Genomic DNA, 24,217 nt, shown 5'->3' with positions numbered 1-24,217 from the left:
TTTAAGATCAGGAGTAATGGTCAAGCCCAGAAGCTTGTCAAAACTTGAGGCCTCCTGAAGACGAGAGCCATTCATTTCAATTGATGACAAATGTGAATTAGAATGTTGATGATGTAAAGAGAGAAGCTTGGTTTTAGATGCATTAAAAGTAACCAGCCACTCCTTTCCCCATTGTACTACGTGCTTAAGATCAGAGGAGAGAGAATTGGAGAGAACTTGCTCGTTTACTGTCTTAGATGTGGTACCATAAATGGTAGTGTCGTCAGCATAAATGTCTACAAATGATGTAAGGATATGATTTGGAAGATCATTAATGTAGATCAGGAAAAGAGTTGGGCCCAGGATGGATCCCTGAGGGACACCGGCATTAATACTGTGAGCTTCTGATTTTTGCCCCTCAACTACTACTCTTATGAACCTATCAATTATACAATAATTTGCAATACTCTAAACAAACTACGAATTCCAATCATACAAACCACATCACAAACTATAAAATAAACATAAAAACAACAAAACATCTCCAAAATAAACAAATTTCCAATGCAGGCATATACACTGTTCCATGACAAAATTGACATGATATGTATGTTGGTGAAACCCAACGTAGATTAGAGAAAAGGTTCAATGAACATAAAAAACATATAAGAAATAGCAATTCTCTGAATGCATTATTCTCTCATTCATTGCAACATAATCATATTTTTGACTTTAAACAAGCAAGAATATTTAAATTTATTTCAAATAAATCGTGATGGAGACTTCTTGAATCAGCGTTTATCGCAAATTCAAGTATAATTAAACCAGGTGGAGGTTTCTATAATGTATCGCCATTAATAAGCTAACTCATAATAAAAGAACATAATTTAATTTTACACACAGGTTGACTATCTCACTATATAGAAAACACCACCTATAATGATTATTTTATTTTCTTAATTTCATTCATGCAAAAGAAGTCTTTCAATAAAGACGAAATGTTGATGTACACATAACTTGTTTTTTTTCCCTTTTTTATCTCTCTATCGTGTCAGAATACTATTTCCATTACTATCATCAAACATCCGAAATACACGTAACCAAACAGATAAAACGGTAATAAAAAAATAAAACACATATTTGCTCTGCAATAATATTGAGCACTCTCTTCAAGTTTTTACTAATTACCAGTTTTACCATATATATATATATATATATATATATATATATATATATATATATATATATATATATATATATATATATATATTCTTAAATTGACACCTCAGACTTTGGGTTAAGATTTGGATTAATGAAGAAATATTTTTCTAAAATAGAAACGTACTCTTTATTAACCCAAACATTAACCCTAACTTTGTGGTGTCGTCGCCGTCATCATCATCATCATCATCATCATCATCATCATCATCATCATCATCAACAAATTATTGGTTAATACCCAATAGATATTAAGCATATCATTTCTGTATACATATATAATGTTTGCATAATTCGTTCATTTTCTAATGAATTTTTTTTTTTTTTCATTTATTATTACAGAAACATAGATAAGGAGGAATCCCATAATTGTACTTCCTCAGACAAAAGACAACAGAAAGACTGTGTTGTGACGACATGCGTTCACTGTCGAATCAACAATATTGATTATAAAGATACAGAAAAAATCAACTCCACAGAATGTCAAGAATGGTAAGGACATTTCGCATTAATTTATTTGTCACTCTTTGGAAATCTGTTGTTTTATTTAATAATCTCATGTTAACTTTAAGAATCATTGGTGCAAGTTCAGAACAGTTTTTCCTCATGGAAAAACAAAACTAATGAAAAATAATAAACATATATTCGATTAATTGGCTTGGACTAAATTTATACAAAAATGGAAACGACTCCATACTCTTTCCAGTTCACCTAATTTGTTAGCAGGATTCACTGGTTGAATTTTTGGTGGTGATGTGGCAGTGGAGGTTTGCATTTCTTCTTCTTTCCATCAGTTTTTAGTCGCGTGCAAGCGATTCTATAAGTCACTCGGTCTGTCGGTCTGTCTGTAACACTTTTGTGCTTGGCCTTTTTGGTTAACATCTAAGGTCTGTTGTAAATAGATGCGGTTCTTAGCTTTTTAAGCTTTTCTTGGCCTTTTGGCCAAGATCAAAGTGTAATATCTGTTCCGGCAGATACTGCAAGCAAAGACCATATATGGGGGCAACCCCAAGACCTTAGTCAATGTAGGGGCAACCCTTCATACCAATTGTCACTATCCATCTCCCCTACTCCCTGTGGAGTTGGTCCCCATTTCCCCTTCACTCTTCACATTAAAAATTGGCCTATCCATCTCCCCTACTCCCTGTGGAGTTGGTCCCCATTTCCCCTTCACTCTTCACATTAAAAATTGGCCTTGTGCCTAATTTGCTCGGTGGGGGAGCAAATAAATACCAACCCCACATATAAAACCTTGGTCAATGTAGGGGCAACCTTTCATACCAATTGTCACTATCCATCTCCCCTACTCCCCGTGGAGTTGGTCCCCATTTCCCCTTCACTCCTCACATTAAAAATCGGCCTTGTGCTTAATTTGCTCGGTGGGGGAGCAAATAAATACAGCTTTTCTTGGCTTTTTGGCCAAGATCAAAGTGTATTATCTGTTCTTACTACATGCTGTACTTATTGTGATATAAAGTGGGGCGATCACTTTTCTGTATTAATTTAATGTAAAATGATCAACCACTTTACAACCAGTCAGTCTCAAAGCCATTCAAATCATTCTCCACATAATTCAAGTTGTTTTTGAAGAATTCCAGTTATTTTTTAAGCATTCAATTCATCCTTAAGTTTATTAAAGTCATTCTTAGTCATTTACTTTTTATTTATTTAAGACATTTCAGCCCATTTTTCGATCATTTTAGTTTATCTTCAAGAATTTCATGTCAATCATACATTCACGCATTCATTCATTACACGAGAGCATGTGACTAATGGCTATCGGCTTTGTTTTCTTAATGACCACTTAAAAAACAAAACAAAAGACGCACCAACAAATACAATGGGCTTTAAAAAATCTTAGATTTTTTATTTGCTCTTCAAAGCATACAAGTATATGCAAAAAAACCATAGCTAGGGAAAAAGCAGCTATCGAAAAGCTTAACCACACCTTCTTGTGACCCAGACAAAAGAAAACCAAATTCGTCGCATTTGCTTACTGTACTAATGACGTCTCAGTCAGAACATGTAGCTTTAATCTTATCTTGATTAGAAAAATTCTATTTTATTATTGGAATCCTTTGAGATGAATAATTTTTATAATTATTTATTTATTTTGTATAATTATTTATTTATTTTGTACATTTATTTATTTATTTTGTATATTTATTTATTTTGTATATTTATTTATTTATTTTGTATAATTATTTATTTATTTTGTATAATTATTTATTTATTTTGTATATTTATTTTGTATAATTATTTATTTATTTTGTATAATTATTTATTTATTTTGTATAATTATTTATTTATTTTGTATATTTATTTATTTATTTTGTATATTTATTTATTTTGTATATTTATTTATTTATTTTGTATATTTATTTATTTAATTTGTATAATGATTTATTTATTTTGTATAATTATTTATTTATTTATTTTGTATATTTATTTTGTATATTTATTTATTTATTTTGTATATTTATTTATGTATTTTGTATAATTATTCATTTAATTTGTATAATTATTTATTTATTTTGTATAATTATTTATTTATTTTGTATAATTATTTATTTATTTTGTATATTTATTTATTTATTATAATTATATATTTATTTTGTATATTTATTTATTTATTTTTTATAATTATTTATTTATTTTGTATAATTATTTATTTATTTTGTATAATTATTTATTTATTTTGTATATTTATTTATTTATTTTGTATATTTATTTATTTATTTTGTATATTTATTTATTTTGTATATTTATTTATTTAATTTGTATAATGATTTATTTATTTTGTATAATTATTTATTTTTTTTGTATATTTATTTATTTATTTTGTATATTTATTTATTTATTTTGTATAATTATTTATTTATTTTGTATAATTATTTATTTATTTTGTATAATTATTTATTTATTTTGTATAATTATTTATTTATTTTGTATATTTATTTATTTATTTTGTATAATTATTTATTTATTTTGTATAATTATTTATTTATTTTGTATATTCATTTATTTATTTTGTATAATTATTTATTTATTTTGTATACTTATTTATTTATTTTGTATATTCATTTATTTATTTTGTATAATTATTTATTTATTTTGCGGACTGTTATCATCATCTTCATAGTTGTTGTTTCACAATATTTTAGCCAACTATTCCACTGTCCTTTGTCAGGTTAGGGTTAATCATGAGAGGATAGGAATGCTGAGTCTCTCAGCTGTATTCTCAGTAATTACTGCTTTCCACAGTTGTCGTCTCACGACGTTTTTTGGCCAACTAACCCTCTGTTCAGCTTGGGGTAGGATAGAAGCGTTGAATCTCTACAGTTTCAGGTGAGCATTTTCTGAATATAGCAGTTTCAATCCTACCCAAAACCGGCCAGTTGGCCAAAACGTGGTGAGAAGATAATAACTATGGAAGGCATTAATTACCGAAGATACAGTTGAGAGACTCAGCATTCCTATCCCGTTGCGGTTAACCACCTGACGAAGGTCAAGGGAATAGTTGGCCGAAACTACAACTATGAAAATGAGCATAACAGTCCACAAAATAAATAAGAAAAATTCTACTCTACCAAATTTTTAATCCTATGTGGAAATTTAACAAACTAATCCTCTTTTTTATACATTCCTCTCTAATACTGTTGCACTTGAACATGAGATTTATAAAAATGTAATTTTAATGTATTTTAAAAATAATTTATTATTTCCTCCACAAAAGACTTAAACCCTTTTATTATGGAAAATCGTAATCAAATATGTGATTTGTTCAATTTTTAGCATATTTACATTTTTTATAATTTAAAAAAAAAAAAAAATTTCTTGTTTTTTTTTTGTAAAAAATTTAAATAACTAGAGCTTTGCATTCTTTTAGTTTGAGCTTATTTCCCATATTCTTCTTGTCTAATATCTTTATTTTTTCTTTTTCTTTCTCTTCCTTCCTGTAACATTTTGTCAGACGTGCTTGCCCCTTTCTCCTCTCTCTTAAAATGTAAATTTTGTCATACTTTGAATAATTCATGGGTAGTAGAGGTAGGATGCCTTTGTTTCATCACTGAATGCTTTCTTGTCTTTTTAAAAACATATCAGTTCATACTTTAAGTTAACACCCTTTATTAAATCATCCTCTACCAAAAATGTGATTCAACTGATTTTAGGTAATTATAAATGAGTACCCTAGCTCCCTAGATTGTGAAAATTGGTGAGGAGTTGTGATCCACTAGGTTGAGAAATTTATTCCAATTTCAGATTTTCTTTTGCCATTGGTCACTTACATTCCTATATTACATTAAATAATATATTTTGCTTTCTTTCTAGCTTCTGTATGAATATGGTAGCAGTTTGCCATAACAATACATATGCTGTAGGTAAGTAATTTAGAAATTGTTTTTATTAAATGTCTTTATATGTGGAATTTGCTTCCACTTCATATTTGTCTTTCGCATTTCATTCGAAAAATAGCTCATACATGAAAGAAAGACTAATATTCTCTTAACTAATTAATTAACAATCTTATTGAAGATAAGTGGGTGGACACAGTGAACAGTCTTTACAGAAGTATTTCTCTCTTTGCAATTATCAAAGTTTTCCTTTAGTAATTACAGCATTATTGGCGATCTGCCTTGTGCATGTCGCACAAGCAAACTGAACTCTGCCTCCATTTCAACCTCAATATCCATGGTGTCATGCCATGTAGGCTTATGTCTCGTTGTTTTTATTCTACTTTGACTTGTTGAACCTCATCTGATCTTACATGACATCTCTACCCGTCATCTTTCATGAAAATTGATTTATTTCCCAAACTTTGTGTCACTTCAATCTGCACTTAGTTCAACCACTGTTAAGATTAACACAAGTTGATGTGCCTGCTATCTGCCATAGGGTCATCCATTATGTAACTAAACTGCTCTACGTACCCTACATTCCCAGGGAGTCTTTTTAACTTATGTTTTTTATTTCATTTTTTTTTTATATTAATGAAATTTCGTCTTAATTTATGCTATTGAATTTTTTGATTTCATTCATTTATATATGACTATATGACTGTGTTAATGTATACTATTTGTATGCAAATAGGAGCATGTGATTGGTTGAAAGAAAAAAGAATAAACAAAGTACATATTATAAAAGCAGTAGTTTTTATGATGTTAATCGTCGAGTTATTATCGCATGGATAGTAAATAAAGGATATATTTTTAAATCAGATATGTGTTAGATAAATTTAATAAAATTAATCTAAAAGAATAACATAAATATTACATAAATATTTAAAACTAATTGAGCTTTTTTGGATAATAAATGTAGAGATAAAGGATATTCAGTATTAGTTCAAAGTGAATTATTTTTGTTTAAAAACATTTTTTTTTTCCTTTTTGCTAGGAACAAAGTGTAGTAGCTGTTCTGATGCTACATTTCATCTTTCTGTCTTCAGTTGTTGACTTTTAGACTGAGGCAATTTTTATTTCTGTTCCAACTCAGAGTGTCTCTTTTAGGGAGCTGGATTTTCTCCACATTAAAAACTGACCTTGTGTCTAATTCTATCATTATGAGGAGGCAAGTAAATATGAGCAATACGGAAATACATTTACTGTTCAAATGTTCCATCCAACTCTAATATATAAACGACTACATGTTTATTGGTCTGTCTATCTCCATATTTTCAAACTCTATCTCCTTCGAAAGTAAAAGTTGTAGAGCGGCACTAGGGCCTCAAATGATTGGATTTTTTACAGGTCGTTCTTTTATGGGTCTTTAGCCGGTTAAAATTATTTTTATGAGGTAAAAAATGGGTTAAATTGTTTTTAAGGGATCAAAAATGGGTAAAAATTGTATTTAAGGGGTCAAAAATGGGTTAAAATTGAAAAATCGTTAAACATTTTGTACATTCATCTTAGTTTATTTTTAATTTTTAATTTTTAATCAGTTCATATGCGTGTCATGTTGGTACAGTGGTAACGTCACCAGCTTTGAATGCTACAGTTTTGATTCTAGCTGATGGCACCTAAATACTTTTTTTAAAAAACTTTTGAAATCATGACTATAATAATATATACAAAATCTGGACAAATTAAAATATCATATTTAAGCGTATTTTATGCTTGGGTAAAGCCGGGCGCCCCTTCCCACTAGTACTAAATATTGTAGATTTTTCCCCAGAATTTCACAAATATTTTCCTACTTACTAGCTATAAAGCAGTGTAAGTTAGATAAAGATGAAAATTGACATACTCGGTTACCATACAAACATGTCTCAAGGAGCAGGAATGAATTAGTAGTAAATAAAAAAAGTAATTCAATGTATAATTATTGAAGTTATCTTGATATGTGAAACACATACACAATACACAAAGTTGCTGCACAATTTTATTAACATCAAATAAAGACAATTAATACTTAATGGTATTTCAAAAACTTTAGAAGTGTAAGCCATTTTGAGTTTCAGATGGTTCGCTGTTACACACAAGTCCTGGGAGGTGACTTGTTTGTAGTAGACAGTTCCACAGAACAAAATATTCTTACCATGTCGAAACCCGGGAAAAGTACATGTGAAATTGCTCCAGAAAAGGCTTAATATTTATGAAGCAATTCTGGTTTCTGATTGGTTGGTAGCAGAACGTGAATTAATTTGATTCATCAGTTCTTAGCAGCATCGTTTATAAATAGAATCGTCCAACTGTGTGGGATCATACCTGATTAAAAGTCCATTTTGATGGGATGTCTCCTAGCGGCTTCGGCTGCAGGGAGACAGGGTAGTACACGCCAAGGATTCGTCACTTGACACTCAGCCCAACAGACGAAGGGCCGGGAACCGGCCCAGCACCTGTTGGACTGAGGTACACCGCCTGGGTAATACCTAGGAGGTCCACCCTCCCAGGCCTTGCCACCGGACTTTCCGGTGGGGCAAGTTTATTGCTTGCTGCCTGAGGCGCCCTGACCTGGGGAATGCCGACGGGGTTACTCGGGCAATTTTTAAAATTGCAGGAGTGCCCCTCCTTTAGGGGAGCCTGCGGGGTTCCCACTTTCCAGGCCTTGTGCTAAATATTGCCGATGTGGGCGGCAATTAAATAACTACCCCATTAAAAACACCAAAATATTGCAACACTTTGGCAATGACCATAATTTAAATTTTGGTTAATAAAAACTAAATATTTGTGTTAGTGATGTTATATACTGTGTATTGTTGTTAGGAAATGCTCATGGTAGTAAGAAAAATAGATGCAAGGATTTGGATTTTAGCAATGTTATTAATTATAAACAGATATAAGTATATGTGGATCTCGATCTATGATGTAAGTTTATTGGGACAGAGGGTTCCTCAGCATCAGCATGGCATCATTATTAGCCTTGATCTGCAGATGTGACTGGAATGTGATCAATGGGGATAGATAGTGATCGAACGGCTGATGGGGATGTCATAAGTTATTGCAATTCATGGTAGTAGTTGAAAGTACAGGTTTATTGTTGAAAAAATTGATTTTTAGTGTATAATAAGGATTGGTTGTCTTGTTGTAATAGAATCAGCTTGAGACAAGACGACCACCACTGATTGGCTCCTGATGAGCGATATGGAGTGCAATTGTGTCAAGTGAAAGAGTTTCTCTTCTGCTTGGCCCAGCTAATTAAAAGCAGTATGTGGACATAGTTGTAGACATTTGGTTCCTAAGAAATAGGGACAACTTTGTTTCTTTTAAATTCTATTTTCGGCATAATGAGCACATGAGCATACAGTTTTGTTGTAATACTTGTGAGAATGTTCTTTAACTCTGGCTTGATCGTGTGGATTAGAGAACAAATCCAAGTGCATTCAATTCAACTATCATGCAAATAAGGCATCCTTGGACAGTAATCGCCATAATAACAACAGGGTGGCGGGGGGGGGGGCTGTCTTATGTTACCCCCAAAAATCAAAAATGCTCATGGTAGCAGTGAAGAATGATAATAATTCAATGCTGAGGAAACAAAGAAGGAAGGCATTTTTGGTTAAAAGGGTTGAATGAAGTAAAAATACAACTCCTTTCTCACAGAACAGACATTTCTAGTCCGCTATATTCTATTATTCCATAGAAAGTACTCAACGGAACTTCAATCTTTGGTTCATTCTTGTAAAACATTCAAAGCAAGAACTATAAAAAAAGATTTGTCTGGGTGCTGGTGCTTAGTGTCAGGCAAAATTTCCAAAGATAAAATTTCTTTACAAGGACTTCTGTGGAACACATTGCTGCAAAACTGCTTCCTTACTGATTACAACTTGATTGTCTTCAAATCATATGTTAACAAATTACTATTATGAACTGCTTCAAAATGTCTGTTAACAGTTATCTTCAAGCAAAGATAGTTGATGCTTGAGAATCCAGTGGACTGGAGCAGGAGAGAGAGAGAGAGAGAGAGAGAGAGAGAGAGAGAGAGAGAGAGAGAGAAAGAAAGAAGGGGATGCCTCTCCTTGTTGCTTTCAGGGTTCTCTCTGCTGATGAACCGTGATTCCCAAAGGGGCTGAAGTAGTTCTTCAGGGGACAGATGAAAACAGTGTGCTCTGCAAGCTGATTGGCTAGTGTGTAATCAAATCACCTAGCAAGGACATTTCTCTGTATGAAAAGATAAGTCTTCACTTATGATTGCTACACATCGTTGATTAAAATTGATCACTTTGTAAAAAGGTGAACAAGTATTTATGAAAAAATACAGCTTTTATTTTTGCATTTCGAAGAAGATAACCCCTTTCGTCTGCATAAGAAATACGTCTACCCTGGATGATGGGTTCTAGGCAACTGATATTTTCCTCTTATGGAAACGATTATAAGAGAGAGAGAGAGAGAGAGAGAGAGAGAGAGAGAGAGAGAGAGAGAGAGAGAGAGAGAGAGAGAGAGAGTAAAACGTCCAAAAAAAGGAAATAGAAAAGCAACAATATATCAGAAAAAAAGCAAGAAAGAAATAAAGAATGAACAATAGTCACCAGTTGTCATGTTCACTAATGTCAATCAGTATGTTTCAACATTTGACATTTAACTTGCACCCATCTACCATTGCTTTGTTGAAATAAAGCTGTGATTTTGAAGTGAGTAGAAGGCTGATTGATGTAACGTGAACAATGCGGGGCCCTCACCCTGTTGTTGTTGTTGGCGAATGTGAACAAAATACATGTCTCTAGTTACTTGCTTCCCATCTCTCTCTCCCTGAAGGGAAGTCAGGTGCAACTTTGCCCTTCAAAGTAAGGAAATCCACCTCTACAGAAAGGGGCACCTATCCTTGTGTTACAGTTAACTAACTCCATCTTCTCAATTAATGGGCCTGACCATATCTACCTATTCTGTTTCCAACTTTTTGTCAACTCTGTCATCCTTAGTTCTTTCACGTCCTGGTGCTAAAAACTAATTTCACATGTTTAGTCAAAAATCCTTTTCCACTCAAACTTTTTACACTGACATGATATAGCGACCGCTGAATGGTTGGTGCAAAAAGCTAACATTTAATGAAGTAAAACTTTTCTCTGATCCATTCAATATTAATATTTTTCTTCTCTCTAGCTGGCAAATATCTAGCGTTCACTGTTTCAGGAGGAATTTTAACCAACTTTGTCCTAGATCAAGGCCATAATTGTCTGTTCACCTTTGTGAGTTTCTGTCACCTACATTTCCAATTCCTTAGCTCTTTCCAGTTCTAATGCTAAATCCTTTTCATACATTTGCTCTCAAATTTTACATATTGAGATGACATGGCAGTGATTCAACAGCTGGTACAAAGCGCTAACATTTAATGAAGTGAGAGTTATCTCTATATTTCCAGTCCAGTGTTAACTAGGGATGATCTTGGTTGGAACATGACTGTTCTAAAGTGTCACACTAAGTGGAAGCTTTATTTTTTGTGAATATTAAGGAACACAATTCATGCCAAATACACCATTCAAATCTAGCTGTACACACCAGACATTGCTTTAGCTTTTAAGGAGAAATAAAAGTAAATCAAGATTGATTTTCGATTTTTTTTCCATACAATGAAATAAAAATGGAATTAAAAAATGCGTTATTGGAATAAAAGTTATTTGACATCTGGGGACCTCTACAGTAAAGGTGTGAAGTTTTGATCCTAGTTGGGTTGGTTGGGCATATTTACATTGCAAATGTACAAAATGCAATAAGTTCCTTGGAGCACATTCTGTGGAAATACTTATAAAACACACAGATGCAACATTGTAGCGATAGTTCAGGGGTTTCAGCTTGGTATAACATACGGAACCTATCAGGGTAGAGACTATTCTTTTGGACATTGTCCAAGATGGGGAGGCTAGTGGTTGATACCTCAGGCCAGATGTGGCAAGAATCCTCCATGTATGTGCAAATGGTGGCTTAATAGAGATATAGGATACTGGTAAGTGTGAGAAGTTTTCTAGCGTGATAGAGGGAGTTTACCTTATTCGCAGTAGACTTAGATTGATTTGCTTTAGGAAGATCTTTGAATATTATCATTATCATTATATTATTGAATATGTTACAACCAATTCGTAAACACTACTTTATGGAAGCAAAAATATTGTATGTATTTTAGCTACATTAAAAAACAATCACGTCTGATATGGATAACGAGTTAATAAAAGTAAATACAGATCGATGTTCTATATTTGTAAAAAAAATCTTGTAAGATATTCTAACAGGGCACAACCAGTTGCTAAAGATCGCTTTTATCAAAGCAACAAAAGATTTCATGCATTTCCCTCAGACTTTTTGTAAATGAGAATTTTTCTATTTTTCACACATTAAAAATGATCTGACTTTGCCCTCACAGAGAGGCAAGTAGACATGGACAGCAATTTATATCCGTAGTACTGAGATAGTATCATTTCATATAACTTCTGACATTGTTAGTGCTACTTAAAGTTATATCTTTTAAGAGAACATTGTTACTTGTTTTGAAGAAAGGTGCATTACAAATATTTTTGGAATAAATAAGTTACGTAGATAATAATAAAGGTGTCATAAAAAGAATGCCTTCTGCAAGATTAATTGATGCATGCACTGATAGAAACCAAAATTAACTACAGCCATGAGTATCATTTCATTAAAACAACATTATTATTACTCGTTCGAAATCAAATTATTTTACCTACTATTATGATACACAATAAATTTGAAAGAAATACAATAAATGTTAATTTCTTTAAACAAATATAATTGCTTATTTAAAAGCTGACATAGAGCAACATAGAATTTAGTTTATTAATACCTCTAGTACTTGAAAAATATTTCCATTGTAACAATATTCCTAACTGGAATAAGTCTGTTTTTAAAAAAATAACTGAATTAAAGTACAATTTATTACATCTTAAAAAAAAATGGTGAAACTATAAAAAATTGGCTAATTAGAATCAAATTTAGTTAATCAGATTTAATGTAATCAATGGCAAAAATAAAAAAAAAACTTTTCTATTTATTGAAGTTTACAATGAATATTTTACTTGTAATTTTCTTAAAAGTAAAGCTAGCATTAAAATTCTTACATTTCATAATTTTTGAACTGTTACAAAAATTTAATTTTCATGAATAAAGCGATGATGGATTTTATAAATAATTACAGAAAAAAAAAATTGCTATTGCAGCCAACTCATAAAATACATTTTTAAATGCATCAAGTGTGGTTTTCAGTGGTGCACTGTCATCCCAGATGATTTTCGATTCTATATCATATCAGCTCAGATAACAACGTCCTGAGCTCAGTGCTATGTACATAAACATTGCAAAAACTATAGTATTCAGTCATATCTTTCAGTGCCAATCAATGAGAAAAGTCCTTACTTCCCTGCTTCTATATAATGGTTTCCTTTCCTGTTTTGAATGGGTTGTCTTCCTCTGGATTTCTATGATACTAAACTGGTCTCTTCTATATAGCTAGATAAGTAATCTGTTGCTTTTGTTTTACCTTTCTAATTCCCATAACCTACTAACCTCTCTATTAAAGCTATGCAGTTGCCCAAGTTAAATCTATTTATAGTAAGAATAGTTCTAAGACAATATAAAGTAAGTTGTATTCACTTTACACAACCTATCGCATTCTCTATTATGTATATACCCTAGTTATTTATGGTTATTTCGATTACGTGTAAAGAATTTCCATGTGAACTTGTACATCAGTAATAATATCTGTAATCTACAAATCTTTTTATGCAGCATATTGTATTATGCTAATCTTATGTTTCTAATTGACAAACCTTCTCTGTGATCAATAAATGTTATGTACATATGTAAATGAAACTGTCTGTTTCTTATTGTTTTTTCAATGTTGTCATTTTCTGTTTATTTCTACTATTTGTATTATCTAAAAACTCTACATTTAATATGGTGGTGCTATGGTGGTGCTATGGGGGTGCTATGGTGGTGCCCATGATGGAAAAGGAATCCATCATGTTTGTTTCTATAAAAGTATCAAAATTGATATATCACCTAACATATAAATTAATATTGTGGGATTTAAAAATTTGAACCTAAATAGTATTTAAATTGACATATCAAACTTTGATTCTAACTAGCCAATTTTTATTTGTTATGGCTGTACTATGTTGTTGGCACTATAATAACATACTTCACTGCTGTTTATTTAAAGAATTATGTAGCGTTTCTCGGACAACTCGTAATATGGAATCATTTTTTTAATCCTGATTGAAAAATCAAAATTAGCATAGAGATAACTCATGCTTTTTAAATTGACAAATATAAATAGAGTTGTCTCATACAACTGAAATTTTATTTCTTCTTCTGTATAAATTGAAAAATGTGAAAATAAATAGAAATTAAAAACTAAAATGACTTAACTGCATCCCGGGCAATGCCGGGTTGTTAGAGGTAGTAATATTATAAGATTAGATAGTCGACATGTTTATTTTATTTGTCCAGTTAATTTGAATAAATTTCTTAAAGACTATAAAATTAGATAATATCAGCATTTTTACAAATGTTTAAATCAATTAAATGACTTATGTAATAAGTGTTTGAGTAAATATAATTGCTTTTTTAATTTCCTCTCTTTTTATAGTCAATGGAGGATGGACATTGTGGACTATATGGTCCAAATGCAGCTCAAACTGCACAGGTGGATTCAGGCAAAGAAGCAGAACTTGCTCAAATCCATTACCAAAATGCAATGGACAAAAATGCGTTGGCAAGAATATACAAAGAGAGCCATGTAATACTGATATACATTGTGAGTATTTTAAATCAAAACGTTTATTATTCTCTATTTATATAAAGTTAGATTTGTTTATATGTTTATATTTTCATTCCTTTGAACGGATCACATTGTTCTGATTTGACACAGTAATATTACATTGTAACAAAAAATATGTGTTAATTCGGAAAACAAAATTTTCTATCTTCTACCATTTTATTTATGAATTGAAATTATTTTAAAAATTCTTCTTTTTTTTTTTAGTAAAAATAGTTCATTAAGTGACATTTGTTATTGTTATACCATTTTATTGGCACTAGAATAACATACTTCATAACTGTTTATTTAATGAGTTATGTATCTCCACTCGGACAACAGGTAATGTAAAAGATTTTTGGATTATAACTGAAAAATCAATATCCACAAGATATTTTTTTATTAAAGTATTTAAAAAGATTTGTTTCCCTTACCACTAAAATTTTATTTCTTTCCCTGTATAAGTTTAAAAACATGAAAACAAATGAAAATTAAAAACTACAATGATGTCACTGCATCACTTGTAAATACCTGATTGATATAAAAATTATAATATTTCATTTGGAGAGTTTTCTTCTTACAAATATTACATACAGGAATAAATAAATTCTATAAATTGCTTCTTGAAATATAATGATACAAATTTTTTCTTCCAAATAATTAGATCTATATTACTTATTATATTTTAAAAAATATAATTTATCTGTATATTATGTATTACATTGCGTTTGTTTTTGTTGAAGCTAATATTTTTGTGGGTAATATCATTAAATTAACGATTAATTCAGCTTTAATAACCAAATGGTATTTTGGATAAATATTTGTTGGAAAAAGAAACATGGGAACCATTTTACATTAATCTTAAACAAAAAACAGAACCATCTAAAAAAATATAAATGTGATTTCTCAAAAAGCTTTTATGGGGTGGTCCAAAAAAGCATCTTATTTTACTTCTGACCTCAAATTTTTCCCAGAGGAAACTTTTTGAAAATTGTGAAAAAGAAATCCTAAAATCCATAGAATTACATTAACAATTTAATTTTTCAAATATAGGCTGTTTTCTTTTAGAGGTGGTGAACTTTAAGTTAAAATAAATCACAGAAAAATATTTTTATTATACAAATATGTAGTTTAATCCAAAGATTCATTTTTGGCATTTATAATTTAAATACACTTTCGGGCATATGGTCGTGCGACTTACATATATATGGTATAATCTAGAAGTCCAATTTTAACAAACTCTATGCATCAAATTAGGCTGTATTTCTTGTCGGTATCAGCGGGCTGAGAAAGAGTAAACTGCTCCGATGGATTTGATGTGATTTCTTAATTTCCGTTTTTAGGCTCCACCCTTTCTTTTAGTGTGCCTTCTCTCTATCCTCTCACTATCTAACATTAAAATCAACAATAAAGTAAGAGAAAACTAAAATGAATTAAAAATATCCTTTTTAAAAGAAAATTGAAAACATGGTTAATTCTTCACGTGAAATTGAACACATTCATTCGTTTCAGTTATATTGTTAAACGTGACTTACAAGAAACGGTTCATCTTTTTGTGTTGCATAGGGGTACATATTGGGTACATAACAGGACATGTATAATGGGGTACATATAATACACGAATGACGATGATAATGTGGGAGACATTTATATCAAACACTGGGATGATTCTTGTTAACACATATAGAGGGGACTTCATATATAACAGTTCTTATAACACATATTAGGGGGGGGGAATCCATTATTGTTGCTGGAAGAGGCACATAATACTTGGAAGGGTTGTACAATGTTCATTACAAGATGATAAAAACATATTTACCTTTTCTGCTGTAAGGAATGATGACATGAAACAACAGTTACAAACATAGTTAGTTTCTTCATTCTTCAATCGACCGATCGGTGATGTCAGGAATTCAAACTTTAATTTACATAATCTATTTGCCTCCCTTCGCTTCTAAGGGGCTCTCCTCTCCAGCCTCCAACTGACTCTCTCTCATCCATTCTTACTCATCAACTGACTTCTAACTTTGGACCATTAGATTCCTATATTGAGAAATCTCCTTTGTTTATGACGTCAGAATTGTGGTTTTCATACGTGACTAATTTTCACGTGGCTTTACATATGTTTATCCAAACACACTTTTGGAAAACAAAAGAATCCTCAATTCTAATTCTAATCTATTTTTAAACAATATATTTTAACTCACATTGTGCATTCATTTAACTGACATATTTAATATCCAAATTTCTAAAAGAATGGACAATCAAGTCTTTTTCCGACACAAACAATATTTAACTATTGCTAATGGAATGAAGAATAGACTTAATTTCTAACATTCCATTTTCCATTATCTTTAACACTTGCCTACAGTGTTCGATTCTAACCTTATCCTAATATCATTTTCACTTATCTAGTATGTCTTCTTACACGAGAAGGGGGCAACTCTTTCATGTAACATTTGTATTAACAAAACTATCAGACAAGTCAGCATGTGTCTGTGTATGTGTTTATTGTCTATATGTAACTTTGATAAATACACACTGAACTATTGTTTTTATTTATTATTAATTGAATATTTATTGAAATCAAAAATAAAATAAGGGAGAATTAAACTAAATAAAAAATCCTTGTGAAAAAAGTTGTAACCATTACAATATTTTTTTCTCTAAGCTTGTAGCAGTCATAAATAAAACCATCTCAGATGGAAAACTGTCCCTGCTAGGTGATTTGGTTAGACACTGACCAATAAGCTTGCAGAGTGCATTAATTACATTTTTCCCATGAAGAACTACTTTAGTGCCGTTGGCAATCACAGCTGACCAGCAGATGGAACCCTGAAAACAACAAGAAAAAAACATCCTCCTCTCACTCTCTTTCTCTCTCTCTCTTATGTCCCCATCCACTGGGCATTCGAGCACTGATTATCTTTACCCAGAAGATAACTGCTGACAGACTTTCGACAGTCCAAAGAAATTTTTATATTTCTTTTCTTCACTTGAACACTATCAACCTTTCTTTCATCTATACTAAACGCTGTAGGCAATTAAATAAATCCTTTTGTGATTATAAAAAAGGATTATTTTTCTGAATTTTTGAGATGAGGATTAGTTAATTGTATTATTTGGATTTTTCGTATTACTGTTCTCATCTTGAGTTTCATTTTCACAATATTTCATTCGATGTAACTTCCAACATTCTTGACGTGTATTTGGATGACAACAAGTCTCCCCTTTCCACCTCTTTTGATAACCTCTACAAATGAATGAAAAAATTTTATTATTTCTTTTGTGCAATGGTTTTAATTACATATTAATATGTAGAAGTGCATAAGCTTTCTACTTGGTAATATATGCCTTAACTTTGATAATGCCAGCTAAATTTTTAGGGGTATCCTTTTTTGTCAGCTGGCTTTATTAGCTCTTCATCCTTTATTGGGCTTTCTTTTTGGCTAGCCTGTTTGGAGTTCAAGAGATTAAATGCTGATGATCAAGTATCTGCCAAGTTTGGTTCATCTTGAAGTAATTCTTCCTTCTTTTCCCTTTTTTTTATGATTTGCACCTTACATCTAGTGGCTTCATGCCTTGTGTATAGTGACTTCCATAAAAAATATATGGTTTCTCATTAATAAAAATTATTTACCACGTTTGTAAAGTTTAGTTTCATTTAGTGTTTTCTGATAAAAGCAAAATAATATTAAAAATGTTCATTTGGATATTCTGATCTTGGATGGTATTCTCACAATGTTTTGGCCAATGTAACTTTTGATTTTTTCGAATGCATGTCATTCTATTAGGAAATTCATGAGATTTCGGAACATGGTGCAATGGATAAAGGCATTGAGTAACAGTCTTCTGAAGATTGAAGGTTCACTTCTCAATACAGATTGTACTAACCAGGAATGCAATAAAAAACAACTACTTATTTAATATTTGGTCATGGCTGAGGGAACAAGAACAATGTACCTGAAAATGCTTAGAAGTTACATGAGTCAAAATGTTGTGAGAATAGCATCCAAGATGAGATTAATTTCGAATTTCAAATGATATCTCAAAAGTACCAATATTATTTTATGAACTATGTCATGTTAGCCATGTGTAACACAAGTAAAAACAGCCAAGGCATCAGACCACTATTATATCTTCAATGGAAAAATGATTAACAAAAAAAGGCTGAAAAGTATCTTATATGACTGAAAGTTTTCTCATTCATTTCTTAAATTGATTTATTTTAAAGAAAAAAAAATCGTTTTTGCTTTTATTAAATTTGTAACAAATAATTTATACATTCCAAAACTAAAGTATGTTGTCACTTATTTGACTTTTAGCATAATGAATTACTTTTTTAATTTGCATGTTGAGTATAGATTCTTTAATTGTATTGATTTTTAAAATTAATCTTGCAGGTTGTGAGGTGACTCAGTGGAGCAAGTGGTCCAACTGCTCAAAAGAATGTGGAGGTGGTCGCAAATTTAGAACTCGAACATTTAAAGTAAACGAAAATGCTAATAATTGTAATTTGAAGCTGGATCAAATAAAAGAATGCAATACTGACTCTTGTGAATGTAAGTAATGTATTCATCTATCTTTAAAAAAAAGGCATTTCGGTACTTATTTATAATTTCACTTAGTTAAAAAACAAAAATACAGAAATTTTTTTTATGATGTATGTATTTGTAACAGAACAAAGTTGTCATATTCCAAAAATCATTTAAATTGATCAAGTAATTTTTTTTTTACGTTAGCAGCCATATTTTGCAAAATTCAAGGGTGACAATTCAATTTCAAGATTTTGCTCATATTCAAAATAATTAAAACTTTTAATCACTAAAAATCGTAAAATTTGATTTTATAAGTTAAAAAGAAAACTAATTGATCAATTTACATGGTTTTTGGAATATAACGTCTTTGTTCTGTGATGAGTATGCATACCATAAAGATTTTTCTGTATTCTTTTTAATCGAGTATAGTTCTAAACAAGTACTGGCATTCTGTTCTTTTGTGTGCTATTAACTTCCACACCCATTTATTTAAATGAGATCGTCCGATTGAGAAAAACTGAAATTCAATGCAAAAAAAAAATTAATTGAAAATATACTGGTGTTGTTAAGGTAAAAGTTCTGTCTTTACCCATTTTAAAATGAATTGTTCTAAAATCAAATTCTGTCATCCCAGTTTAACGTTAAAGCCCAATACTTTAATGCCATTTTAATTCACATCTAAGTGTTACAATTTGAATAAGAAAATAAATAAAAAGGAAGAGACATATTCGTTTATTTCAAATTTTAGTTGGCAATGACAATTATTTTATGGAAGAAGAAAGATATGATATTTTTGTATATATTATTAAACTTTAAATGCATGCATTATTTCAAGACATAAGTTATGGTTAAACAATAAACTATACAGATAAATGGGAGGTGACTGTGGTGAAATCATTAACAATGTGGGCTAATGACCTGGGTGCGCTAAGTTCAAATCCAGTCGGTTCCATAGCATTATTTTATTTATAAATGTTATCAACCTTCACCAGGTCATTCCTATAATTACCCTATTCTTACAAAAAAAAAAAAACATTCGGAAAAGTGAAAAATATCATATGATACAGATCCACACAAATTTATTTTTATATAAATAAATGAAGAAAGCCATTGTGAAATTTCCTTGGAGTCCTGCGAGTAAACCTATAATGATCTAAATGAATAAATGCAAAATTATTTTTTCATTTATCACCCATATATTACAAATCAAAACAAGTTACTGCTATCAAAATCAATAATACACCATAATATTTTGGAAATATTGTATATATACAAAATCAATAATACACTATAATATTTTGGAAATATTATATATATACAAAATCAATAATACACCATAATATTTTGAAATATTGTATATATACAAAATCAATAATACACCATAATATTTTGAAATATTGTATATATACAAAATCAATAATACACCATAATATTTTGAAATATTATATATATACAAAATCAATAATACACCATAATATTTTGAAATATTATATATATACAAAATCAATAATACACCATAATATTTTGAAATATTATATATATACAAAATAAATAATACACCATAATATTTTGAAATATTGTATATATCAAAAATCAATAATACACCATAATATTTGGAAATATTGTATATATATAAAGCCAAAATATTTGCTAAGAACTTGCATCAAACTCTACCCTGTGTGATCAGGGCCGTCTACCTCCTGGATTTCCTCCCGGGACTGTAAATAATCTAAGAACATCCACATATCTGCCTGTTGGCAAATTTATGAAGAACCTTGATTCTAGCAAATCAACTGAACCTGACAACATTCAAATCATTGTGCTCAAAAAGCTGCAACGGGAACCAAGCTCTCATTTTTGCAAAGCTGTTCAAGAAGAAATGCTTTCTAACATTTTGGAAAACCGTGTTGGTCTGCTTAGTATTTAAAGATTCCGTAGATTGGTTTTCTGCATCTCAGTACAGACCAATCAGTCTTCTGTGCATCATGAGCAAGTTGCTCGAATCTGTGATAAATAGAAATGTCAATCACCTCAACAAAACAATCTACTCAGTTACAAGCAATATGGTTTCCGTCCTGTGAGATCTACTGCTGATGTATTGACTGTAATATCCAGCAGGGTTAGTAAATCTATTGATGCCACTTTGTTTCTAGAGCAATAGCTCGACATTTGATAGGGTTTGGCATAAAGGTCTACTTCACAAGATTTCCAGCTATGGAATGTCTGGAAATGCCCTCTCAACCATCAAATCCCTTCTTTTTGATAGGTTTATTGAAGTAGTTTTCTTTTTTACATGGGGGTCACCACTTATCAAGGCCCGAAGGCCACTCAGGGATAAGGGTCATTGCGCGTACAGTAATCAATGAGATAGTATTATAGTAATCATTAGTATTGGGGTTTTTGATACAGTGTCTTACTTAAGAGGGCGGTTTGTCAGGAGTTTGTTTATGTTGGACTTGAAGACGTCCAAGCTGTAGTCAGGTGGAGAACAGGCAAGCGGCAGAGAGTTGTGTATGGGCAGAAGTCCAAAGCTCTTGGTATCAATGTCATGCTTCAATGATCCATCCCGGGGCCCAACTCTCTTCCTGATCTCGATCAACAATCTCTCAAATTACATTCTAAGATCATTCATCGACATACACTACTATCAACGGCAACATTTAAAAAGCCAGTCTCTCTCCTCAGACCTCAGACCTTGAGCATGTAGTGTAATAGGGGTAAAAAGTGACTGATTAATTTTAATGCATCCAAATTCCAGCTTCTATCTTTTCATCACCAACACTCTGATCCCCACTTGACCCAAATTGTAATGAATGGTTCTCATCTCGCAGACACATCCTGCTTTAACAAGCTTCTGGGACTGACCTTCACTCCTGACCTGAAATGAAACACTTAGATCAAATCTGTTGCCAAAGTAGCTGATAAGGTGGTTTGATCATATACTATAAGTGAAAGAGTCAGAAATATCTATTTAAATGACTGACTTACATAGCTTTTTTTAAGTAGCTCCTAATAAATTAATGTCTGGTGTTATTCCTTTGTAATTGTATTGTCTTATTTTTCCCATACATATGCAATAATTTGTTGAAATTAACAGTGATAAATTACAGAGATGTAATAAAAAATAAATTACTAAAACCTTTCTTAAGATATTTGCTGATTAATTTTCAAGAGAGGTAATTTAAATTAAACTAACTAAAAAGAAAGAGATATACCAAACAGACATAAGCAAGAATTAAAAAAGAATGATTGATTAACTGCACACTCTCCCTCCACTCCTCTCTCTTCCGTTAACAATGCCACATGGGTGATTGACTTCTTGCTCTCTCTCTCTCTCTCTCTCTTTTTTCCTCTCTCTCTCCCCTCCTTCCCATTAGCATTAATTTGTTTTATATTGTTTTCAAGTTCAATGAAAGAGTTGTTAATTAAAAAAGCCACACACCATTGCTCAGGTGAATCAATTTCTTCTTTCTTGTCATTTCTTTATGATTTTATTTAAAAGATAAATTAAACTTTGAGAAATGATAGCGATTAGATGTATCTCAACATTTGGTTGGCACCTGAAAACCAGTTCTTTATGTAAACAAGCCTCACCAGTCTGGAAAGACAACCATTTTAAATGAAGAACAACCTTGATCTCAGACCTTTGTTGCCTTGTGGCCATGCCCACCTATAGGAAAGGCTTTAAGAATCAGCCATGAGTAAAACTCCAGAGCAAATTACCTCACAGTCTCACAAAGTAATTTCACTTGCTCCTATTACAATGATTTCTGTAAAAGCCAGAATGTTTCAGGTACTCGAGTCTGACACAAGCATGGCAAATACATTTATAGACAAAAGGGACAGTATATTTATATCATGTAAGTCTAACGTAAACAAGTTTTTGATGAGCCGTTTCTTTTTTTTTTTTTTACATAGGCATCACCACATTATCAAGGCCAAGAGACCACTCAAGGATAAGGGTTAAAGAGTGTACAGTAGAAATTGGACATTATAGTAATCATTAGTAATGAAAATTTGGTAAAGTTGATAACTTATATTATAACTCATCAAGAACTTATTTACGTTAGACTTGAAGACAACCATATTGTAGTCAGCCGGAAAGCAGGAAAACGGAAGACAATTCCACAGGCGTGCAGTTCTAAGAAAAAAGCTTTGTTCATGGAATCTACGTTTAGGTTTAGGCACAGATAAAGAGTGGGGGGAATTATTGATAGTGTTTACAGCTAGACGAGTGTTTCTTGTGAAAGTTTGGCGAGGGGGGACCATAGATTGAAGCTCATTCGAACACTTTCCATGAAAATAACGATACATCAGAGACAAACTCGCAACATCTCTTCTGTGAGATAAAGGTTGCAAGGAAGAGAAAAGGACATCTCCTACGAGGCTACGAAGTCTATTTTGAACTCTATCAAGGCAGGCCAAGTCCTTTCTAGCAGCTCCTGCCCAGATGTGGCAACAGTATTCCATCCTTGGACGTACCTGGCTCTTATATAGATAGAGAATAGCATCAGCAGTGAGATATCTACCGGATCGATAGAAAGATCCCACCATTTTTCCAGCGGCCTTGGCAACAGATTTGATGTACGTATTCCATTTAAGATCAGGAGTAATGGTCAAGCCAAGAAGCTTGTCAAAACTTGAGGCCTCCTGAAGACGAGAGCCATTCATTTCAATTGATGTCAGATGTGGATCAGAATGTTGATGATGTAAAGAGAGAAGCTTGGTTTTAGATGCATTAAAAGTAACCAGCCATTCTTTACCCCATTGTACTACGTGCTCAAGATCAGAGGAGAGAGAATTGGAGAGAACTTGGTCATTTAATGTCTTAGATGTGCTACCATAAATGGTAGTGTCGTCAGCATAGATGTCTACAAATGATGTAAGGATGTGATTTGGAAGATCATTAATGTAGATCAGGAAAAGAGTTGGGCCCAGGATGGACCCCTGAGGGACACTGGCATTAATACTGTGAGCTTCTGATTTTTGCCCATCAACTACTACTTTTATGAACCTATCAGAAAGAAATGATTTAATAATTGAGAAGACATTTCCAGCAATGCCATAGCTAGAGATCTTATGAAGTAAACCTTTATGCCATACCCTATCAAAGGCCTTAGATATGTCAAGAGCAATTGCCCTAGAAAGGTTGCCTCCGTCGAGAGATTTGCTAATCCTATGAGATATAACTGTAAGCACATCTGCTGTAGATCTAGCAGAACGGAAACCATATATAAGTTACTGAATTTCCATTACTAACGATTACTTTATTATCGAATTGT

General features: G+C 31.6%; 1 protein-coding gene and 1 pseudogene across 1 annotated transcript in view; both read left to right on the top strand.

The window, feature by feature from the left end:
* The window catches only part of LOC145291107 (uncharacterized), a 416,667-nt gene that overhangs the window by 350,242 nt on the left and 42,208 nt on the right, over positions 1–24,217 (top strand). The window contains exons 46-49 of the mRNA XM_080136623.1: positions 1,540–1,689; positions 5,530–5,579; positions 14,230–14,397; positions 18,801–18,959. Of these exons, the coding sequence (XP_079992749.1) occupies positions 1,540–1,689; positions 5,530–5,579; positions 14,230–14,397; positions 18,801–18,959 (527 nt within the window). The remainder of the gene's footprint in view (positions 1–1,539; positions 1,690–5,529; positions 5,580–14,229; positions 14,398–18,800; positions 18,960–24,217) is intronic.
* LOC145291800 (U2 spliceosomal RNA) lies at positions 2,597–2,724 on the top strand (annotated as a pseudogene).

This window comes from Euprymna scolopes, chromosome 12 (assembly GCF_053919585.1).
Source record: "Euprymna scolopes isolate OS-2025 chromosome 12, ASM5391958v1, whole genome shotgun sequence".
NCBI lineage: Eukaryota > Metazoa > Mollusca > Cephalopoda > Sepiida > Sepiolidae > Euprymna > Euprymna scolopes.
Note: the sequence above shows the minus strand (reverse complement) of the source record. Positions and strands in the feature narration are given on the sequence as shown.